Source organism: Garra rufa, chromosome 2 (genome assembly GCF_049309525.1).
Source record: "Garra rufa chromosome 2, GarRuf1.0, whole genome shotgun sequence".
NCBI classification, from domain to species: domain Eukaryota; kingdom Metazoa; phylum Chordata; class Actinopteri; order Cypriniformes; family Cyprinidae; genus Garra; species Garra rufa.
The window spans coordinates 7,921,261-7,946,342 of NC_133362.1; the positions used below are offsets into that span (position 1 = coordinate 7,921,261).

Below are 25,082 nucleotides of genomic sequence, written 5' to 3' on the forward strand. Positions count from 1 at the left end.
ATCGGAACCGTCTGCCCCATTGACACAGTGTTAACTGTAATCGATCAGTTTCATTGACTGTCTGTATCAGTCTAAGGCATGTGATTTTAGCCTTGAGCAGAGCTTCACAGCCCCGGTGCACCAGCCTCACCTTCAGCCTCCCGATTCCCTACATTTACCCTCCAACTCTTGAGTTTCAATCCACGATACACATTCCCTTCCCTGTCTTACTCAACACGGAAATAGGTTACTCTGTCCTATCCACCTTTTTCTTCAACTCAGAAGTAAGCCTATGAGTGAGACTTCCGGTTCATTGTTTCCTATATTATAGGGAAATAATGAGAAGAATAGCAACTTTTGCAGTAAATGGTAAAAAAAAATGGTTTTGCACTACAAATCAGTGTGTTTATAATTAAGATAAAACAATAAAATAACATGGTAAGGCATACCAATTTGCAATATCAAGGAGCAAAATGAGCCGTTTTGTACAGCTAAAAATAGCTGGACGCAGATGAGACCGGAAGCCAGACCTGGGATGAAAAAGATGGCTATATTATTGTATGTCTTTAGTGTTTCGATATCTTTTAGGTGCATCAGAACATTAAAATATAAGCAGTATAATAGATGAAAAACTGTGCACTTCTTTTAGAAATCTGGAGTAAAACAAGAATGCACTGTTTGACGTTTCCAAACGATATCATATCACTTTTTATGCATTAATGACCAATATCAGCCTAATCAGACTGATAATCATTAGTATTAACCGTTATTGATATAGTTACAGACATTTTGTGCATCACTACAAATTGTGTAATGCTAGATTAACAACAAAGTAAAGTGTAAGACAGCTTGGGAATGTGGTTGCATTTTATTTTTGGGTTCATATTTAGTCTTAGGCTGTCTTTATTTCAGAAGATGCAATAACTGTTCTAAGAATCATTATGTGAATCTGTTGTTTTTCATATTGAATCTGACTTGAAGTTTAATTCCATTCTGAACCACATTCACATGCAAAAGCTTACTTAAGTTTTAGACTGATGCACAAAAATACAGAGGAAACCAGGGGTTCAAATAACAAATTATGATATTTTATCAGTTAAATTGTGTAATTTGTGATTACTATGAATAAGCATTGCCTTTTCAGACCAGTGTCTGAAATGGGTCACATTTAAAAGGCCATATGAACAGAACTTTGGCTTGCAGTGTGAATATGTACCCAAAAACACTGCATATGTGATGTATACAGTGCTGTTGAAATCATTTCATTGTTATTTTTGTATTAATCGCTCATTATCCACACATTCTTGTCCTTTTTTCCTCCAATCTCCCCATCCTCTATTATTTTTTATTTCCCATTATCCTTGATTTCCTGTTACCCTTCCTTCTTACTTATTTAATCAACTTCTCCTCCCGTGCCCTCTAATCGTCCCTTCATCACTCTGAAGGTGAGGCTAGTGCCGGTCAGCTTTGAGGACCCGGACTTCTTGGCGTCGTACGAGCAGTCTGCGGCACTGTATGCCCGCTACCAGATGACCGTTCATGGTGATGCTCCGAGCGAGTGTGGGGAGAGCGAGGTACATAATTAAGCATGTAACATTCACAACTGCATGAAACACACAACCAATTGACCTGAAGCTCTGCTCACTATCTCACAAATTTACATATACTTCTCACATGCATGTAAGCTACTAGACCTAAACAGAATCCTCTGACCTATGTAATCATTTATGTTTAATATTGAAATATAGATATAGAATAAAGTCGAAATGCTACGAGAATAAAGTCAAAATATTTTGAGAATATACGAAATTCTGAGAATATACGAAATTCTGAGAATATTCGAAGAAGTGTTTCGAGAACGTAGTCGGAAGTGTTTCGAGAACGTAGTCGGAAGTGTTTCGAGAACGTAGTCGGAAGTGTTTCGAGAACGTAGTCGGAAGTGTTTCGAGAACGAAGTCGGAAGTGTTTCGAGAACGTAGTCGGAAGTGTTTCGAGAACGTAGTCGGAAGTGTTTCGAGAACGTAGTCGGAAGTGTTTCGAGAACGTAGTCGGAAGTGTTTCGAGAACGTAGTCGGAAGTGTTTCGAGAACGTAGTCGGAAGTGTTTCGAGAACGTAGTCGGAAGTGTTTCGAGAACGTAGTCGGAAGTGTTTCGAGAACGTAGTCGGTAGTGTTTCGAGAACGTAGTCGGAAGTGTTTCGAGAACGTGTTTCGAGAACGTAGTCGGAAGTGTTTCGAGAACGTAGTCGGAAGTGTTTCGAGAACGTGTTTCGAGAACGTAGTCGGAAGTGTTTCGAGAACGTAGTCGGAAGTGTTTCGAAAACGTAGTCGGAAGTGTTTCGAGAACGTAGTCGGAAGTGTTTCGAGAACGTGTTTCGAGAACGTAGTCGGAAGTGTTTCGAGAACGTAGTCGGAAGTGTTTCGAGAACGTGTTTCGAGAACGTAGTCGGAAGTGTTTCGAGAACGTGTTTCGAGAACGTAGTCGGAAGTGTTTCGAGAACGTAGTCGGAAGTGTTTCGAGAACGTAGTCGGAAGTGTTTCGAGAACGTAGTCGGAAGTGTTTCGAGAACGTGTTTCGAGAACGTAGTCGGAAGTGTTTCGAGAACGTAGTCGGAAGTGTTTCGAGAACGTGTTTCGAGAACGTAGTCGGAAGTGTTTCGAGAACGTAGTCGGAAGTGTTTCGAGAACGTAGTCGGAAGTGTTTCGAGAACGTAGTCGGAAGTGTTTCGAGAACGTAGTCGGAAGTGTTTCGAGAACGTAGTCGGAAGTGTTTCGAGAACGTGTTTCGAGAACGTAGTCGGAAGTGTTTCGAGAACGAAGTCGGAAGTGTTTCGAGAACGTAGTCGGAAGTGTTTCGAGAACGTAGTCGGAAGTGTTTCGAGAACGTAGTCGGAAGTGTTTCGAGAACGTAGTCGGAAGTGTTTCGAGAACGTAGTCGGAAGTGTTTCGAGAACGTAGTCGGAAGTGTTTCGAGAACGTAGTCGGAAGTGTTTCGAGAACGTAGTCGGTAGTGTTTCGAGAACGTAGTCGGAAGTGTTTCGAGAACGTAGTCGGAAGTGTTTCGAGAACGTAGTCGGAAGTGTTTCGAGAACGTAGTCGGTAGTGTTTCGAGAACGTAGTCGGAAGTGTTTCGAGAACGTAGTCGGAAGTGTGTCGAGAACGTAGTCGGAAGTGTTTCGAGAACGTAGTCGGTAGTGTTTCGAGAACGTAGTCGGAAGTGTTTCGAGAACGTAGTCGGAAGTGTTTCGAGAACGTAGTCGGAAGTGTTTCGAGAACGTAGTCGGAAGTGTTTCGAGAACGTAGTCGGAAGTGTTTCGAGAACGTAGTCGGAAGTGTTTCGAGAACGAAGTCGGAAGTGTTTCGAGAACGAAGTCGGAAGTGTTTCGAGAACGTAGTCGGAAGTGTTTCGAGAACGAAGTCGGAAGTGTTTCGAGAACAAAGTCGGAAGTGTTTCGAGAACGTAGTCGGAAGTGTTTCGAGAACGTAGTCGGAAGTGTTTCGAGAACGTAGTCGGAAGTGTTTCGAGAACGTAGTCGGAAGTGTTTCGAGAACGTAGTCGGAAGTGTTTCGAGAACGTAGTCGGAAGTGTTTCGAGAACGTAGTCGGAAGTGTTTCGAGAACGTAGTCGGAAGTGTTTCGAGAACGTAGTCGGTAGTGTTTCGAGAACGTAGTCGAAAGTGTTTCGAGAACGTAGTCGGAAGTGTTTCGAGAACGTAGTCGGAAGTGTTTCGAGAACGTAGTCGGTAGTGTTTCGAGAACGTAGTCGGAAGTGTTTCGAGAACGTAGTCGGAAGTGTTTCGAGAACGTAGTCGGAAGTGTTTCGAGAACGTAGTCGGTAGTGTTTCGAGAACGTAGTCGGTAGTGTTTCGAGAACGTAGTCGGAAGTGTTTCGAGAACGTAGTCGGAAGTGTTTCGAGAACGAAATCGGAAGTGTTTCGAGAACGTAGTCGGAAGTGTTTCGAGAACGAAGTCGGAAGTGTTTCGAGAACGAAGTCGGAAGTGTTTCGAGAACGAAGTCGGAACTGTTTCGAGAACGAAGTCGGAAGTGTTTCGAGAACGAAGTCGGAAGTGTTTCGAGAACGAAGTCGGAAGTGTTTCGAGAACGAAGTCGGAAGTGTTTCGAGAACGTAGTCGGAAGTGTTTCGAGAACGAAGTCGGAAGTGTTTCGAGAACGAAGTCGGAAGTGTTTCGAGAACGTAGTCGGAAGTGTTTCGAGAACGTAGTCGGAAGTGTTTCGAGAACGTAGTCGGAAGTGTTTCGAGAACGTAGTCGGAAGTGTTTCGAGAACGTAGTCGGAAGTGTTTCGAGAACGTAGTCGGAAGTGTTTCGAGAACGAAGTCGGAAGTGTTTCGAGAACGTAGTCGGAAGTGTTTCGAGAACGTAGTCGGAAGTGTTTCGAGAACGTAGTCGGAAGTGTTTCGAGAACGTAGTCGGAAGTGTTTCGAGAACGTAGTCGGAAGTGTTTCGAGAACGTAGTCGGAAGTGTTTCGAGAACGAAGTCGGTAGTGTTTCGAGAACGAAGTCGGTAGTGTTTCGAGAAGCAAGTCAAAATTACAAGATTTCATTAGGCTATGTTATTTTTTTTCATTCCTTCTGATGTTCCTTAATGTTTATATCACGCTATAAACATTTCTAATTTGTATTTTGTGATAAAACTGAATTTAAAGGCTGAGCTGTGTTATATTAAAAGCAACAAAGCACAAAATAATTGCGATTACTGTGGCTGGCGCGCTACAAATAATTAATAGACGTTAAATATTATTTACAATCATATACTGTGAATAAAACAGCTTGTAAATAGTAAATGTTATATACCTCAGATAAGACAACAATCTAATATTTAGAACATATTATTGTTTTTAATTAAACACATGTTAAGAGTGAAAGGTTGGGCACCACAGATGTTTTTGTGGAGTAGGTGGTGGAATTTTCACAAAGAAAACAGTATAATTTAATGAAACGAATGTCTCATTGTAATCGAAAAGACGATTGATTCACATGAATACAGCGACATGTCCCACCACATTAAAGAGCGTGAAAAACATATTATTGCAAGACATTGTTTGTATTTTGCTATAAAACTGACAGATTTTGAAAGCTGAGACTTTTTATATTAAAAGTATGAAAAGCACAAAGCTTATTGCTATTATTGGGTGCTTGGTGCACTACAATTAGGCCAAATGAATGCAATTGAAGACTTTAATTGCTATGATTCATCCTCGAAACATTCAACTTTATTCTAAAAACAATTTGATTTTATTCTCGTAATTTCGACTTGATTCTCGAAATATTACGACTTTAATTTCATAGTTTTAGATTTTTGTTTAATTTTAACGTGGCACTAAAACGCTGTCATAATTGGTCATATAGGTTAGGAACACCCAATAAACCCTATTTACCCTAAAAACCCTATAACTCTTTTTACTCTTTTAACTCCATAAGAGTGCAGATTTCCACATTTGTATTTGAATCTAATCAATGGAATTTCCCATCCACACTGTAAAAAATATTTTTATAAAATTAATTAGCTATAATAGTAATGCAAATTGTATCAGTATAAGTATATTATAATAAAATATGCAATATAATAGTAAATAAAGCTAAAATACTATTAATTTAAGTCAATGTGTTGCTTACCATTACTTTGAAACAATTTTCACTTAGAAATTGCTGGAGTACTTCACAAATAATTTTAAAGCAACTTTTCTTTCAGTCCTTTAAGTGCTTTAATATGCAAAAAGTGCACAGATTCAGTGTGGGTCTGCATTCTGCACAATGCTTTTGTCTGAATGCACTGATTTTGTAATGGCTCTGGCAAAACTCTAGTGTTTAAATGAAGATGTTGAAGAATATCTTGCGGTGAAGAGCCAAATCAGAGGCTAAATTTAAATAGATTCCTCAAAGAACATTGCACGTCACAGCAGGAGCTTTATTATACGGTTGTGTTGTTGGGAATGAATCTAAATGCAAAATGAAGATTGCATACTGTGTGTAATTCATGCAGCTAAAGTTGTTTAACTACATCTATCCGATGTTTAATGGCTTTATTAATATCTCCCTTGATGAGTTTAGTAACAGTCGTGCTGTAGTAGAAATACATGGCAGTACAGATGTAAGCTTAAATAACTCTTAAGAGTTTAACCTGTAACATTGTGTCTATTTATATTCATTTGTGTCTGCTGCAAAATGAAAAGCTGCTGTTATAATTATATAGTGCTTATAGAACTGTTTTACAGCGGTCTCCGTTTGAAGACACATGAGCGATTGTTTGGATTGGCCAATAATTCACCTGTGTTTTGGTAGAGAGTGAATTAGGACTAGGTGGATCTGTTGCGATGCAAACAGCTAAAACTCTTCTACAGTGTGTTATTTCAGTCTTAGGCAGGGCCTGGCCACGCACACACGCCCTGCTCTGTGAAACACGGCCATAACTCAATTATGTGTCATAAAAGAAGCAACATTCGCAGTCTGAGAGCTTGTAGGGAGCCTTTACATTATTAAAACCTTGTCGGGAGGACGAAAGGAGGCCAAGAGGAATCAAATTTTATATAAAGAGCTGGTTTGGTGGTTGTTACAATTGAATAATGTCAAACAGGAAAATGATAAACAGGTTATGAATAAAGTGAAAATGTGGTTTCATCTTAAATGTAAGTGCTTTTGGAAGGTTTGTTGACTTTAAAGGGAGAGTGGATTCTGGTGTCAAGAATGGGGCAGATGTTTTTTGGAGTCTAAAGACAAATTGTATTCATTTTTGGTGCTTTGAAGCTTTTTAGCGTGTCCTAACAGCAAGAGTATCAAGCGTTTTTATTTTGCATTCAATGAGGCTTGCTGAAGTCGATCAACAGGCTAATAGCATATTGATCTGCAGTTTGTGAATGTTCTGTACATACGGTTTTAATTTTGCAGTATAGATAGTCTCGTGTCATGTTGTTATAATGCAGTGCAACTCTCTTCATGAGTACACTAATGTTCAAAAGTCACTTCTGCTCACAAAGTTTGCATTTATTTGAGCAAAAATACAGTAAAAGCAGAGATATTGCGAAATAATATTATGATTTAAAATAACTGCTTTCTATTTGAATATATTTTTAAATGGAATTTATTCTTGTGATGCAAAGCTGAATTTTCAGCATCATTACTCCAGTCTTCAGTGTCACGTGATTGTTCAGAAATCATTCTAATATGTTGATTTGCTGATTTGTAACATTACAAATGTGATCCTGGACCGCAAAGCCAGTCTTAAGTATCACAGATATATTTGTAGCAATAGCCAAAAATACACTGTATGGGTCAAAATGATCGATTTTTCTTTTATGCTAATCATTAGGATATTAAGTTATGATCATGTTCCATGAAGATTTTTTGTAAATTTTCTACCGTAAATAATATATAAAAACTTAATTTTTGACTAGTAATATGCATTGCTAAGAACAACTTTGAAGGCAATTTTCACAGTATTTGTATTTTCACATTTTCAAAAATATTTTGTACATTTCATACCGTAAATATATCAAAATGTAATTTGCATTGCTAAGAACTTAATTTGGACAACTTTGAAGGTGATTTTTCTCAGTATTTTGATTTTTTTGCCCCCTCAGATTCTAGGTTTTCAGATTTTCAGAGTTATTTTGTAAATTTCATAACATAAATATATCAAAACCTAATTTTTGATTTGTAATGTGCATTGCTAAGAACTTAATTTGGACAACTTTAAAGGCGATTTTCCAGTATTTAGATATTTTTTTGTGCCCTCAGATTATAGATTTTAAAATTTTCAAAGATAATTTGTACATTTCATACTGTAAATATATCAAAACTTAATTATGAATTAGTAATATGCATTGCTAAGAACTTCATTTGGACAACTTTAAAGGTGATTTTCTCAGTATTTTGAGTTTTATGCACCCTCAGATTCCAGATTTTTAAATTTTCAAAGATATTTTGTACATTTCATACCATAAATATATCAAAACTTATTTTTTGATTAGTAATATGCAATGCTAAGGACAACTTTAAAGGTGATTTTCTCATTATTTAGATTTATTTTTGCGCCCTCAGATTTCAGATTTTCAAATAGGTGTATCTCAGCCGAATATTGTCCTATCCTAACAAACATCAATGGAAAGCTTATTTATTCAGCTTTCAGATGATGTATAAATCTATTCCGAAAACTTGGCAGACTGGTTTTGTGGTCCAGGGTCACAAATGTCTTTCCTGTCACTTCTAATCAATTTAAAGCATCCTTGCTGATTAAAAGTATACATTTATTAAAAATGACGTACTCTAGACTTTTGAACAGTAGTGTATCTGAATGTAAATCTATTCACTTTGCCATTCAGATCAACTGCCATCATGGTGGAGCAACAGTGTAGCAAATGCAATAGAATGTTTATAGCTTGGTAAGTGAATAATATGTCTGATGTAATTGCACAGGCGTCAGAAGGAAACTCTATCACCCCTGTGAGACCTCAGTGTTTTTTACCGCCACAGTCTTACGCTTGCATTGTGTTGACCATGCATTTTCGCTTGCATGCTTGTCTAGAATCTGTTTCTGGTCCCAATCACTCACTCTCTGTTAGGACAACGCGTTGGTAGACAGACGCTGAGGGTGAACAGGATGTGGACCTACTTGACATTCTCGGTAACCTGAGAGAGGCCTTTGTCCCCCTTAGGCCTGGAAACTGGCCCGGCTCTGCCAACAGCAAATGAATAAATCCTCATGCTCGTAAAATGTGGGAATTAATAAATAATAAGTCGTCAGGGTCAACCATCTCCTGCCAGATTCTTTCCTGGTGCCATAACAGAGCTCTATTTATAGTGTGGAAGGTGTGCATATGTTTGCATTAGCATTCCACTCAGATGGGAGAAATGGGTCTATATGCATAAAGTGAGGCGGAGAGTTTCTTAAAGTCACTTGTCTCTCACTCCCTTCCCTCAATCCCTCCCTTATTTTGCCCTCTACCTCCTCATGCCCTTTGCTGGTAGAGCTGGCCTAGTTTAGCGCTTTGTTTTCCATGTCTGTCTAAAATCTTTGATTTTGTGAATTATATGTTTTATATTCAAATCATGTGAATTTATTTTACACTACTGTTCAAAAGTTTAGAGTTGGTAAGATTTTAAATGTTTTTTTTTTTTTTTTAAAAAAGCCTCTTCTGCTCTACAAGGCTGCATTTATTTAATCAAACGTACAGTAAAAATTGTGAAATATTATTACCATTTAAAACAACATTTTCTGTCTGAATGTAGTGTTAAATGTAATTTATTTTTTGATTAGTAATTTGCATTGCTAAGAACTTAATTTGGACAACTTTAAAAGTAATTTTTTTGCACCCTCAGATTCTAGATTTTCAGAGATATTTTGTAAATTTCATGCCGTAAATATATCAAAACTTAATTTTTGATTAGTAATATGCATTGCTGCTTCATTTGGACAACTTTAAAGGTGATTTTCTCAGTATTTAGATTTTTTTGCCCCCTCAGATTCCAGATTTTCAAAGATATTTTGTAAATTTCATTCCGTAAATATATCAAAACTTAATTTTTGATTAGTAATTTGCATTGCTAAGAACTTAATTTAATAACTGCCTTATTTTCCTTATTTTGCCCTCTACCTATTCATACCCTTTGCTGGTACGTTTGTTTTCCCTGTCTGTCTAAAATCACTTTGATTTTGTGAATTGTGTGTTTTGAATTCAAATCATGTGATTTTACACTACTGTTCAAAAGTTTGGGGTTGGTAAGATTTTTAAATGTTTTTGAAAAAAGCCTCTTCTGCTCTCTGAGGCTGGATTTATTTGATCAAATGTGCAGTAAAAATTGTGAAATATTATTACCAATTAAAATAACTGAATGTAGTTTAAAATCTAATTTATTCCTGTGATGCAAAGCTGGATTTTCAGCATCATTACTCCAGTCTTCCTGATCCTTTAGAAATCATTCTGATATGCTGATTTGATTATTATCATTTATGATTATTATCAGTGTTGACACGGTTATATTTTTGTGGAAACTGTGATGCATTTTATTTTTCAGGATTACTTAATGAATAGAAAGTTAAGAAGAACAGCATTTATTTGAAATAGAAACGTAACTTTTGATCAATTTAATGCATTTACTGATTAAATGTATATTACTCCAAACTTTCAAATGCTATCTTGATGATTCAATAAGCATTAAAGATTGAAGTTAATGTTGAAGTTTGTGGGCTGGTAATGCCATTTCCCTCAAATCTCAGTGGAAATGAATGAGTTGTGTCATTAATGTAGCTTGAAATCAGTGTAAACGGCTCTTTATTGTGAGTGTTAGACTGTAATTGAGACGCGCGCACACACACAGAGGCAGGGGTTTCTGGTGTTGTAGTCTGATTGTAGTGAGGCGTGACTGAGCTCCTACACATGTGGCACTGATTTTCAGCACAACAAATGCTGTTAAAACTGTATTTACTCCTCCTAATGGCCCACTAACTAAATATAATGAGTAGCAATGGGGAGGAGAGGAGAAGAGGAACTCAAATTGATTCATATGCAGTTATTTCTACCAGCAGGTTTTGTTTTACAAAGACTATAATGACCATCTTGCAGAGTCTCAGAATTTCTATATTAAGTGTTAATATATGCATTCACTGTTAAATGATGCATGTCATTTTCTAAAATTAGCTGTTTCTTAAAGTATGAGAATATTAACTAGTGAAATGAAGTATGTTGTTACCTCTCTGACAGATGTAGGCTGATCTAAACAGTAGATTTCATGGTCTGTTAAGAACCGATCCCTAACGTTCAGTACGTTCTGCCTAATTTCAAATTAGCAGAGCTTTAAATCCCCGCTGAGCCATTTCACTTCCTACTTTTGGTCGGAGTTCACCTTTTTGCTTTCGCAAAAGGCCATTTTGGAACATTTCAGAACAACACATTTGAAGAAGGGCTACAGAGAGAATGACGCTGATGTGTTTAACATTTGCCGTGTACGAAATGGGTAGTTGACAAATAACAGGTTTTTCTTTCAACATCAAGATTAGTGAAAAGTTGGAGGGGAGAGGTTGAGAAATTAGAGGGCTTGGTGATGCCAGAAAATTTGGTTTGGAGAGATCAAGTTATTACATTATGGTTGCTTTGTTTGTTTGCTTGCTTGCTTGGTTTCTTTATTCATGTATTTATTTGTTATCTTTATATCTTTCCATTTTCTTTTTCTTCTTTTCTTTTCCTTTTGTTTTCTTTTTTATTCCTTTTTCTTTTTCCCTTTACTTTTTTTACTTTGTCTTTCCTTTTTACTTCATTTCTTTCTCTTTTCTGTTCTTTTCTTTTTCATTTCTGTTCTTTCTCTCTTTTTAATTTTTTTTTTTTTATCTTTAGTGCATGTAAATGTAAATCCACATGTGTATGTGACCATCTTAATGCTGTCCAGTCCAAGTTAGTAACCAGGCAGGGTCACGTCTGCCAGGCTCCAGGAGATCAGTAAGAAGACTAATGGAAATATGCATGGCTGCGTTGCCCTCTCTCATAGAGCCGTTACCCACAAACCCCCCTGTTGAGTGCCTGGCAGCACAGGAGAGAGTCTTTGCCAGCTTTTACCCCCCGAGCGACTCACCGCACCCCTCTCTCATATCCCATCCTTCTCAGTTCCACTTTCCCAACAATACGTTTCTCTTTCACAACCGCCCGGAGAGGTAAACAAATTGAGCCCTATTGCAAAAGACCCAGTTGTTGATATAAACCATGGAGTATAAAGAATATAAGAAAAACAGTTCTCTGAAAAGTGTATACGTTCAAGAACTTTTAACGGAACTGAACATCATAAATTGTGTGGTTGTGGTATATTTAGGGCTATTCTTGATTCCCAACCCGCATACGCTGTTAGTTCTCTAAACATCTCAGATGCAGAAATCACCATATGGAGTTTGTAACTGCTGACTAATTCTCTCCAACCCTCTCGCTGTCCAATAAGCGAAGCGGCTCACGCTTGTTTTGTAGCATTTTAAACCACGGGAGCCTGGTTTTGCCCGATTACAACCAGACCCGCTTTGTGTGTGTCTGTATATTAACGATGAATGCCATGAAATATGCGTTTGTGCGAGTTTGTTACGTGGAACCAAATGAAATTCCATCAAATTTACTCTGAAGAAGATCTGGAATCTGCGGCTTCATTTGAAGCTTTTTTCAAGTCTAATGGAGTCTAATGGATTCAGTGTGCATGAATTGTCATTTAGTTTGTATAAAGTGCTCTTCTCTTACTCTGCCTCTCTCATTGGTTTATGATGTTTCACCATTAGCAGGGTATGTTAGTATTACAGGCCTGCAGATCAGCATTGACAACCAGCTAAAACAGCCAACACATGCCGCTGAAGCACTGCCAGTGATCATGGACTGGCTTTTTTCATTTATTTTTGACTTCTCTGTATTTGTGGTCTGCATGTTTGAATGAAGATCTTTGGTCTGAGCAGTTTTGTCTCAACTTGCAGCTGACAAGATAAGAATTTGAGGTGTTAGTTTATGCAACTTAAATTTGAGCTACTTGATGTCAATAATTTTTAGTAGTAATTTGCGATGTAAGTGTTGGAGACATGGCTTTATGTGATTAATGCAGCATGCAGCACTGCAAAAAATTGTTTTCTTACTTTGATTTTTTTGTCTCGTTTCCAGCCAAAATATCAAAAAATTCTTAAAGGGGTCATCGGATGCCCATTTTCCACACGTTGATATGATTCTTTAGGGTCTTAATGAAAAATCTCTAATATACTTTTGGTTAAAAATTCTTAATAGTAGTGTAAAAAACACCCTTTTACCTTGTCAAAATCAGCTTTGCAAAATATCAGCTCATTTTATTGCATGGGGCCCTTTAAATGCAAATTAGCTCTGCTCGCCCCAGCCCTCTCTGTTAAGGGATTACGAGCTGTAATGTTTACTTTAGCCGCGTTAAGATGCATTTAGCCGCGTTTATCGGTGAAACTTGCCAACAAGCACATTATTAAGGCAGGCCATTTGTAAAGATGCATAAAAACCCTTATACTCACTTCTGCTGTGGGTGAAGCTGCATCAGGAATGATTCACACGAACATAGATGCATATGTAGATTGGGATCGGCACTTTCCTTTTAAAAACGAAAGTAACGTTGTATTCTTTCTCTTAAGCGGCTCAGATGTCAGGAGTAAATGACTACTGCTATGTTCATTATTACATTCAACAACAGAACACCTCAATCGCTCAATTAGAGTCTTCCTCTGCACCTGAGTCACGCAATGGCGATCGTATTCGGACTGTTTTAGCTCGATGAGGGCGGGTCTAAGTTAAGACGCTCATGTCAATTTAACTGTGTTTAGTCACAACGACGAGAAGCTGAGAATGACCTGATTTTAAAAAGGGGATATTACTTTTAAAGATTAAAAAAATACCACTGGGTGGATTTTTCTCATTGTAGGGTGGTTGTGTACACAAACTGCCAACACACATTAAAGGTCCCATATTGTCAAAATCGAAATTTCCTGGCTTTTTTCATGATAACTGAGGTCTAGGGGCTATGTAACTACCATATGAGTTTCAAAGCAGTCAATCCACAGTAAACTGCACACAGCCTGCTTAAAGTAGCTGATCATTTTCACGAGCCGCTGTGACTTCCGTAACGATGTGACGTCCGATCGACTCAGTCACCGCCTTCAGTCACCACCCCGAACACCAACCACTGTCCCACCCTCCTTTTGTCAAACCCAGACAACAACGCATCCATTCCATTGTTGAGCAACAACAACACGAAAACAAGTCGAGAAAACGCTGTTCAGTCCATGGATGTCAGGAAACTACATCATTGCACAGGCTTCCGAACAACGTGAATATAAGAGACCAGTGGCACGTCAACTTCAGCCTCTTTCACACAGCAATTCCGGTAAATACACGGATAATGTGTCCCATGATTTGTTCCGGAGTTATTTGATTTGGTTCATTCACAGTTGTTTTCCGGAATCTGTGCGTGCTTTACACACAACCCATAAAGACATGTGACGTTTGGATGTGAGATGTAATGCGACGCATACGTTTCACTAAACTGAAACTAACCTGAACAAACTGTGCTTCAGCGCTGATAGTGAGGAGCTCCCTGATCGCTGCTTCATTCCACTTTGCACGTATTTTTTCGTCGTGAAGAGTCACATGATAATGTGCATCATCACTACAACACTGCCTTTATGGTTCTGGCTTTTGTTCACACAGCGCTCGTTCCCGTAATTTTCCAGAATCAGCGCGCATTGTGAAAGGGGCTTTACTGAAGCAACAGTTATGTAGCTTACTGCATTCGGTGTTTGAAAAAGAAAAAACATTAATGATCATTCTGAAATATCCTGTTGAGTATCAGCAAGCTAGGCTCTCTCTGTTGCTCTGAGCTCGCTTACAGCATACATGACCGTAGTTACCTGTGATTGGCCTGGCTGTGCGTCACTCAGAAAACAACAGGCCAATCAGAAGAGAGGCTCATGAATATTAATTAGATGGGCCAAAATCGACCTGTTTTTGACAGAGCTCCTAAAAAAGGAGCTTTAAAAATATATTGAGATGGATTTTGGCACTTATACCGCAAATATATATTCTTAAGGACATCAACAACTAAAATAAACCTCCAGAAATATGTACAATATGGGACCTTTAATGTTCAAACAACATGGAAAAGTTAGTTTTGCATCCGATGACCCCTTTTAAATCAAGAAGATTTTCTAGACTAGTCTTGTTTTCAGAAAAAAATAGTCAAAATTAAGTGCATTTTTGCTTGAAACAATAAATCTGCCAATGGGGTAAGAACAATAATCTTGTTTTCTGTTTGAAAAACGATTTTTTGGCTTACCCCATTGGCAGATTATTTAGCTTGTTCTAAGCAAAAACTCACTTAATTTTGACTTGTTTTTTCTGAAAACAAGAAAATAAGTTTTACTTGACTAGAAAATCCTTCTCGATTAAAAAAAAAAAGTGAGGGCACTCCTTTGTGCCCCATGCAAGGGTGTAAAACATGTTTTGTGTCCTAACATGCTTTATTTTTGATCTAAACAGAGAAGCACACTAGCCAAATCACCTGCCGGTCGTCAGTAAACAAATCAAATCTTTAACGGCACAGCCTTTAGCAAAGATAAAGTTAAATAAACATCTTGCCTTTTCTCTTGCTTCACAATGCTAGCCAGTTACTGGCGCCTCGCTTCGGCCAAAACAAATGAATGACCGAACAGCTACTCATTGTGAAATTAAGTAAACAATATTAAATGTCTTACATCACTGTGATTACAAAAGTTGCAGTTGTGTGTGTTGTTAAAGAGCCAAGTTGATTTAAACTCTCTTCGATAAAGCAGAATTGAAAGCGTCTTTGAATTGTAGATTTTAAGGGTTGATCTGTTTTGTTTGAGCGTCTTTTCTCATTAATCTTTTCTCATTTATCTGTGTGCATAATTGTGTGTAGGTATTGTAGATACAGTGAAGCCTAGTCATGACATTAGTTGTCTAATGATAATTTGGTAATGCAGCATTTGTGCAACAGCCACAGGAGAGTGATAAAATTATGCAAAAGGCCATATCAAATGTGCTCAGCTGTATTCATGAGACTGCCCACCAGCTATATCTTTTCTTATTTTGTCATATGTGACTGTGGACCACAAAACCAGTCATAAGTAGCACCGGGTATATTTGTAGCAATAGTAGTCAAAATAATAAATTTTTCTTTTATGCCAAAAAATCATGTTCCATGGAGATATTTTGTAAATTTCCTACCATAAATATATCAAAACTTAATTTTTGATTTGTAATATGCATTGCTACGAACTTCATTTGGACAACTTTAAAGGCAATTTTCTCAGTGTTTTGACTTTTTTGCACCCTCAGATTACAGATTTTCAAAATAGTTGTATCTCGGCCAAATATTGTCCTCAATTTAAAAGAAAATGACCCTAATGACTGGTTTTGTGGTTCAGGGTCACATTTGTAGATGTATTTAAAGTAACACCTTTCTTTTCTACCTCTTTCTCCTTACAGTTCAAGAGGTTCCTCTGTGACTCTCCTTTAGAGGTAAGTCTTTTTACAGTACATTTCAAATGTACAGTATAACTAGTTTAGCCTCTCTTTCTGAAGTCTTGGCCAATTCAGGGGATTTATCTTTGAAACTGCACAGGTCCAGTGTAGTCTCAAAGCAGATGATTCGATCATTTTCATCAGTAGTTCCATACGATTCATACTTTTATATTTCTTCTGGTTTCTAGTGAAACCAGAATTCTGCTAAGGAATTAAAGTATGCTTGTAGTTTCAGTTGGCAGCCATTGTAATTGCTTAGAAATGATTTTGCGCAGAACCTCTTAATGCAAAATTGTTCTTTTGATTTCGACTTTTGAGATTCTTTACAGGCTTTGTGAGATACTTTCATATACTTATATAAAACCACATATGAGCAACAATGTTAATTTTGCGCAGTCGCAATGAGACAAACAACATGTGGAAACGGCTCTCTGGGTAGCAGTGCAATTGTTGGGTTGTTTGTTTGTCATGAACCAATGGAAAAAGTTTAATGTGTCGTCCAGACCAACCACATTTCTGTGCTCAATGCTCAATGGCATGGCCACACACACAGGAGGCAAACAGAGACTTTTGTGATGTGAAGTTGACTGTGATGTGAAATTGTCCTTGACAGATGATCGTGTCTCTGTCATGTCCAGCTGACATCATAAAGCGATTCTCTTGTTGTGTTTCTTATTATTGAGGGACAGACAAGGACATTAAAGAAACGTTTGCTGATGTTTGGAATGTTCGAATCGGGGTGAATGGAGAAAGCTGGACATCTTAAATAGTTTTCCATTTGAAAAATACTTTTTGAATTACAGAAAAGTACCGTGGCATGGTACAAATATACTTTAATTGTATGTATTTGGTCGTTTTTTCCTTGGTATTTATATGTACTCCACTTCAAACAAAACAAACAAATACCAAAAAACTTCAAAAGATTTGTGGCACAAGTTTTTCTTGGGCATGTTGCTTGTTATTTTTGGAAATACTTTGTAAATGCCAAATGTCAGTGCCATGGATATATTTGATTTATCACCCTTATCAAGCAATGTTATTTCAGTATCATGTATCTACTAATTTAATGTTTATTAATATTTTGTGTAAATTTGAATAATTTTGTTTTGTGGTTTTGTAATATTGGTAACACTTTACAGTTAGCAGTTAACATTAGTTAACTACATTAGTCAACATTAACTAAGAATGAACAACACTTCTACAGCAATTATTAATCGTAGTTAATTTGAGCATTTACTAATGCATTATTAAAATCACAAGTTGTGTTTGTTAACATTATTTAATGCACTGTGAACTAACATGAACAAACAATGATCGGCTGCATTTTTATTAACTAACATTAACATCGACAAAGATTAACAAATAGTGTAATAAATGGATTGTTCATTGTTGGTTATTGTTAGTTAATACATTGACTGTTAACAAAAGATACCTTATTGTAAAGTGCTATCGTAATTTGCATTTATTTTATAGCTCTGTTTTAATTTGTTTTGTGATTTTAAATTTTAGTTTTTCTTAAATTTTTTTGCAGTTTTAGTAGTTTTAGTACTTCAACTTAAAACGTTCAAGTTTTGTGATTTTATCTAATATTTTTATTTTATTTCAGTTTTATTTTAAATGAAATGGAAATGTTTATTAAAAAATAAGAAATAATAAAAAGATTTAAAAAAGAATTTTTGCACATTTAATTAACAATAATATAAAAGCATTGTTATTGCAATGGTACAACTATTTTAGTATCTGCAGTTTGCATTCGATCCCTAAATAGACCAACACTACCATTCATAGTTACATTAATCTTTGTGGTAAACCTATTGGGATGAAGCCGTTTACATGTGTTTTAAGTTGCAGGTGACTAATAATATGATATTTTATTGAACTTTTCCTACATTTTTCAACACCAGTGCTGCTGATGGGATAAAATCACTTATTTAAAGTTGATGAATTGTTTTGAAAGGATCTGAAAATACAGTAAAATTATTATTTTAAATAGCTGATTTTTTGTTTGACTATATTGTAAAATAGAATTTATTCCTCTGATCAAAGCTGAAGTTTTAGCACCATTACATCAGTCTTCTGTGTCCCATGATCCTTCAGAAATCATTCTGATATGCTCAATTGTTGCTCAAGAAACATGATTCTTATCAGTGTTGAAAACAGTTTTGCTGCTTAATATATTTGTGGAAACTATTTTTTACCAATCTTTAATGAGCAAATGCTGAATTGGATGAATGACAGTGTATTTGAGTACTAATCTAAAAATCTAATTACAAAGACACTGATAATATAGTACTATATAAAGGTCTCTTTTATTTCATGCACCAGGGTTCCTACACAGTTTCCATTTCAAAATGCCATGCTTGTCCAGACTCAAGTTTCCTCCCAGTAGATTTTCACATTGATTTTGACATAAAAAATATTTTCAGCTTTATAATTGGTATAAAGTACAGTCATCTGTAAAAGTTTTTTCTTCATTGATTTTCTCAAACTGACAACATACAGGGGCCCATAAAATAATAATAATAATAATAATAATAATAAAATTAAAAATACAGAATTTTACATTAAGAAACGTCTTTATGCACTTTTCACATGCAAATGTGAATTTTTTGCATGCTTACACATTACGATTTCTAGTTTTATATAACCTGTTTCCTTTTTGCATCACTGCCATCTTACTATGAATTAAAAAAAATCAACAGAGATCTGCCTGCTCAAAATTTGACTTTTCTTACGGTAGTACCTTTAATATCAAGGCCTAATATTTCAAGGGCTTGCAAAATTTCAAAATCTCTGATAGCCTTTCGGGCAGGTACTATTCAGATTTTGGTAGCCCGGAAATTAATTTAAATAGCCCAAAAAAAGGCATGATTTACAGTTAAGCTGCACATTTTCACAAACACAACAATTTTATACGACGGCATTTTAGCCTTTAGACCATTAAAAGGAATCAGTCAAGCATATAAATTATTATATTTATTTAAATCATATAATTATTAATGTCTTAATTGTAAAGATTTTTAGAAGGCACATTAGCTTCTTTCACATTTCCAACTCATAGACTGTAGCGGCCAAGAAACCACACTGTAAAATGGGCTGATGGCACAATAGGTGGATCAGTGTGCATTGTCTTATATGCTAAGTTTAATGGTTTCTTGTGTGCACATATAAGTCTGTATTATTTTTTCAAAGGTTCTTAAGGCTATGTAATACGGTGCTAAGAATATTGTAAGAATAAACCCAAAATGCTTATAACCTGCTTTTTGCATAATCAAAATGTGCACCTCGAATTCATTTAGTCATATTTGACAGTCACTAAAAAAATCACAGCTGCCATGAAACCTCACTTCTTGTGCAATGCATTTATTTTCATTAAAGGTACCACAGAATGCATTGATAAAATATTTCAAATTGTTCTCTAATATGTGACCCTGGACCACAAAACCAGTCATAAGGTTAAATTTTACAAAACTGAGATGTATACATCATATGCAAGCTCAGTAAATAAGCTTTCAATTGATATATGGTTTGTTAGGATAGGACAATATTTGGCCGAGATACATCTATTCGAAAATCTGGAATCTGAGGGTGCAAAAAAAATCTAAATACTGAGAAAATCACCTTTAAAGTTCTCCAAATTAAGTTCTTAACAATGCATATTACTAATCAAAAAATTACATATTAATGTAAATTGATATATTTACAGTAGGAATTTTACAAAAAATCTTCATGGAACATGATCTTTGCTTAATTTCCTAATGATTTTTGGCATAAAAGAAAAATCTATAATTCTTACCCATACAATGTATTTTTGGCTATTGCTACAAATATACCCCAGCGAATTAAGACTGGTTTTGTGGTCCAGGGTCACATATTTACATAGAAGGTATATGACAAAATTCTCCAGAAACGGTTTTACAGGTCCATTTACAACCCTAGGATTTGTCCCTAGAATGAAATGGTCTGTTATTACCTTATTTGGAAGGTTCATGAATAATAATGATGAGCTCTGCTCTGATTGGCTGTATCACAGAGCAGCTCACCTAGTAGCTCACACATGGAGGAAAATATATATTTAATCACAGAGCTTGAGCTGCTATTAATATGCGGGTCATTGACAAAGACGTTTTGAATGGACGATCATTTTACTTTCACTTTTGAGATTTGCAATTGCACGTGCTCTGTGTAACGTTATAATATGTTTAACAAGTTTAGATGCTTGTTAGTGATGCTCAGGATCTGTAAATCATTCACCATCGTCCGCGCAGTCATCTCTTCTTACTTTGTTTATGTGGTAAGTGAAATCTTATGTACTGTAATGTAACAGGCTACTGCTGGCAAGAAGCTAACCGCCTTAATTTATTAGAACGCCTTATTTGTTTTCCTTCCCTTTCTGAGTACAAACACCAACCCATCCCTGCACTTAACATCTCCTGCACAACCTGGAACATAACATTTATTTCTGTGATCTGCCATTTTCGCTATTGTCCTCGCTTTGTTTGTTTTTTTTTCACAGTAGACTAGCTGCAGAACTTCTGATGATTGGGCGATGCAAATGTTGGGGGCGTAACTAAAAATGGTCGCGACTATAACGTCATAGTCTGTGTTATGTAAGGATTGGCCTATTTTTCAGTGGTCTTTTGCAAACACCAGATTTATATAAGAAGGAGGAAAGGATGGTGTTTGAGACTCAAGGTATGTCATGTCCATGTACTGAACTATTATTATTCAGCTATGCCAAGGTAAATACAGTTTTCCATTCTATGGCACCTTTAAATTCTTAATTTTCTTTTATAAATAACTAAATAGGGGCTGAAGTCTGGAAACACAAATATTTTTCCAAACCCCGTAGAAACCCTGTGATTTGAAATCTTAAAGGGGCAATTGGCATCAGATGCAGAGCCGTGCGCTTGTGGCGTATCCGCCGACTTAAAGATGCGTGAACAATAACACTATTTGAACTTCGCTTGCAAAGTCAAAAGTAAACGAAGGTAATTGTCGATTTGCCATTAGCGTGTATTAGAGTCCTTCACCTGGTTGTGTTTATCTAGGTGTGCGTGTGTGTTTGTTCACGTGTGTGTCACATGGCGTGCGTGGCAGCGTGTTTTGCGTCACTGAGATGCCCTTCTCCTGATGCACGCCTGTGTTGCATTTGTATGTCTGTTTCTGTTTGGCTTTTTTTTTTTTAAACGTCTTTTTATTGACCTGAAATGTCTGTCCTAAGGGGAAATGCTCGTTAACAGTGGTGTTGTGTAATTAGTCGTCAAGGTTTTATAGACCTCAAACCCTGCCTTTGCCCCATACCCCTGTTTTTTCCACATGCATATGCGTACACTATTTATGTCATCGTTTTCCTTTAGTTTTGAATTCTATTGACTGGATTTGACAAGCAATAGCAATTAGACTTCAACTTTCTGCGTCTTTGCCAGCACGACAGATATTTTCATCTGAAGGATACACAATGAACTCATTAGCGCATTAATAAACACTTCCCCATAATGTAATCAGAGCTCCACATGCCTGCATGTATCTAGGACAGGCATTGCATCTGTGTCCCAGAGGGAGCCGTTCCCCGGACGGGAGCGTGCCACGCCATGCCGTGAGCGCCGACTCTGAGAAAAATGGCAGCCGTAATGGAGCGCTGCTGTTTCCATGTGGGGTTAAATGAGCCGTCGCTGAGCGCTGCGTCTAATGAGCGCTGTGTGTTTAGAGTGCCTGTGTGACTCGAATAACATTTGAGTCCTGCAGCGTTCCCAGTGCCGGAGCGGGTTCCTCTCCAGGGCCACGTATGAGGAGTAATTCTTTGACATTCAGTGCTCTGTGGGAATAATCACTGTAGTCAATAAATGGGATGTAGTATAATATTATGGGTTATTTTATATTCTATTGTACAATACTGAAGTCAGTTTTATTTGTATAGTGCTTCTCACAGTGTATATTGTGGTTATCGGTCTTACTGGACTATATTATGCTATTGGGTGAATCCAGGTACAAATTAGGGCCCAAATTAATGTCTAAAGTTAATATTATTTAGCTTTTGATGATCACAGAAGGAGAACAGTTATAATTTAAGACATCTAATTTAACAACAGTAAAAAAAAAAAAAAAAAAAACTAAATAAATAAAAAGAAAATTACATATATTTAATACTTTATTCAATTATTGCTATATTTATACTGAAACTATCTTTTTAAAATTATTAATATTAAATTATTACTATATATAAATATATTAAATTATTAATATTTTGTGTGTGCATTATTTAAAAAAAATATATTATTAAACAGTTTCATCTTTCAATTAATTGCATTTATATTCATATATAGTGGCATACATATACTTACACAAATAAAATAAAAAGAAAAACAATAAATGGATCTTATTTATAAATATATAAATTATTATTACTATTATACATTTTATGCATAAACATGCACACACATTTTTTTTATTTTTTATTTAATATTTTATTTTATTATCTTATAATGTATCTTTATATATTTATAATAAGAATTTGTTCTTTATCTTAAAATGTTATCAAATATTTAATAAAACAAAAAATAATAATATACTAAAATATTATATTATTACTTTTTGTTTTATCAAATATTTGATAACATTTTATGTATATACATATACATTAATACACAAATAAAACAATAACAATATGAATAAATGTATTTTTATTTTATATGTAAATTATTTTTATTATAGATTTTATACGCACACTCACATATACATGTATTTTGACAAATTAAATATAAACTTTTTTTAAATATAAAATTTTTTACTGAAATACAAAAATAATAAAAACGTGAATAAATGTATTTTAATTAGTATATGTAAATTAATATACATTTTAGGCACACACACACAAACATATAATTATATATTCTGACAATTTATATATTAACTTTAATTTTACTAAAATATTAACGAATTAATAAAAATATGAATGCATTTTAATTTAGATATAAATTTTTGTTATCAATTTTAGGCACACATTCACATATAATTGTATATTCTGACAAATTTTATATATATATATATATATATATATATATATATATATATATATATATATACTAAAATAATGAAAACATGAATACATGTATTTTAATTTAAATGTAAATTATTATATTTTTAGGCACACAAACACAACATATAACAGAACATATAATTATATATTCTGATTATTTATATATTAACTTTTTTTTTTACTAAAATATTAAAATAATAAAAACATGAATACATGTATTTTAATTTAAATGTAAATTATTATTATATTTTTAGGCACACAAACACAACATAGAACATATAATTATATGTTCTCACAATTTATATATTAAGTTTTTTTTACTAAAATAATAAAAACATGAATAAATGTATTTTAAATTATATGTAAATTATTATTATTATTATTATTATAACTTTTATGCACACACACATACACTTATTATTATTATTATTTTTATTTTATTTTATTTTTTACAAATAATACTTTATAATTTCTACATTTATAATATCAAGGCATCACTTCTTATTCTATACTACTATTATATGGTAATACAGTATTAGTGTATTGGTGCAGCCTCCTGTACGACAGAATCTGGTTGGACGGTTTCCTGCATATATTAACCTCTCTTATTGTTTCTGCGACATAGAAGAGTCACTGTATTGTTAATAAAACAGGAATGTTAACTACCCCATCCGCCTGACAAACAGCCTGCTGCCATCCCCTCCGCCGACTACAAATGGACGCTTAGCACGCCACTACACGCTAGAGAAAGCCGGCCAAACAAAGAGCGACACAGAGCACCATATGCTTGTGATTTGGGCCCCTGCCTTTATTGTTGGCTTCATCTGTGTATTTTGCTGGCCTTCACAGTGGCACAGACGCAGTCATTAGGCTGTCCGGCGAGGTGATCCCAAGGTCAAGGTGACGCCATTTCCCGCACTTAGGTCATGGCTGCGTAAACATGCCTGAGACTTTCACCGTGAAATACTTCTGTGGGTGCTGCGTTTCATTAAAACGGAGCGAAAACACAATCTAGAACACACCGTCAGATCATTACGGATGAAAGATGGGCGGCTGTCAGGTGGTGCTGAGAGCTTAACGTTCTTTTAGCGGCTCTCCGTTGCCGGAGGGTAAGTTAGCATGACAGGCGTTGGATTCGAGTCCGATCTGGTTCTGACAGAAACGGGGCCCAGCACATGTGGTGCCAAAAGGCAGATTGAGAAGGGGCTCTCCGTTTCACCGCAAGCCCTTAATCATCGCCGCTAGCCGCGCTATGAAAGCACCTTCATCTTGAGCCGTGTGTACTTAATACTGACAGCTAGTTTAAAACGCCAACCCGCCAGACAAGCGCTCTGAATGAAAGTAACTAACCTATACATATGGAATGTGGTCCTCACTGGGGGAAATGAGGGGTTTACTGTGACACCTCTCTAGGGATGTTGTGAACCGAGCGAAGTTTATACTTTGAAAGATGCTAGATTTCACAGGACTGAACTTAAAGGGATAGTTCACCCCAAAAATGAAAATTACCCCATGGTTTAGTCACCCTCAAGCCATCCGAGGTGTATGTGCCTTTCTTCTTTCAGACGGATATAATCGGAGTTATGTGTAAAAATGTCCTGGCTCTTCCCAGCTTTATAATGGCAGTGAATGGGTGTTGTGATTTCGAAGCCCAGTAAACCGCATACATCCATCATAAAAATTACCTCCGGGAGGTAAATAAAGGCCTTTTGAAGTGAATTGATGCATTTGAAGTTTAGCAAACAACTACAAAGAAATGGCAAGTAACACATAAAGTTGAACATAACATAAGTTGAACATTTTTATGTAGAAAACTGAAATAATTTACAACTTTAGAAAACAAATACAACAAAATAAAAAATAAAATAAAAACAGTTAAAAGCATCTGCAAAATGACTAAATGTAAAATATATATATATATATATATATATATATATATATATAAAATATACACAAATCTAAAATTCAAATAAATAAAAGTAAAAAAAATAGTGTCTGCTAAATGACTACATATATAAGTTGAACATAAAATGTTTA

General features: G+C 35.7%; 1 protein-coding gene across 1 annotated transcript in view; it reads left to right on the forward strand.

The window, feature by feature from the left end:
* Positions 1-25,082, forward strand: part of LOC141325837 (arginyl-tRNA--protein transferase 1) — a 124,766-nt gene that overhangs the window by 36,555 nt on the left and 63,129 nt on the right. The window contains exons 9-10 of the mRNA XM_073834567.1: positions 15,971-16,031; positions 23,895-23,928. Of these exons, the coding sequence (XP_073690668.1) occupies positions 15,971-16,031; positions 23,895-23,928 (95 nt within the window). The remainder of the gene's footprint in view (positions 1-15,970; positions 16,032-23,894; positions 23,929-25,082) is intronic.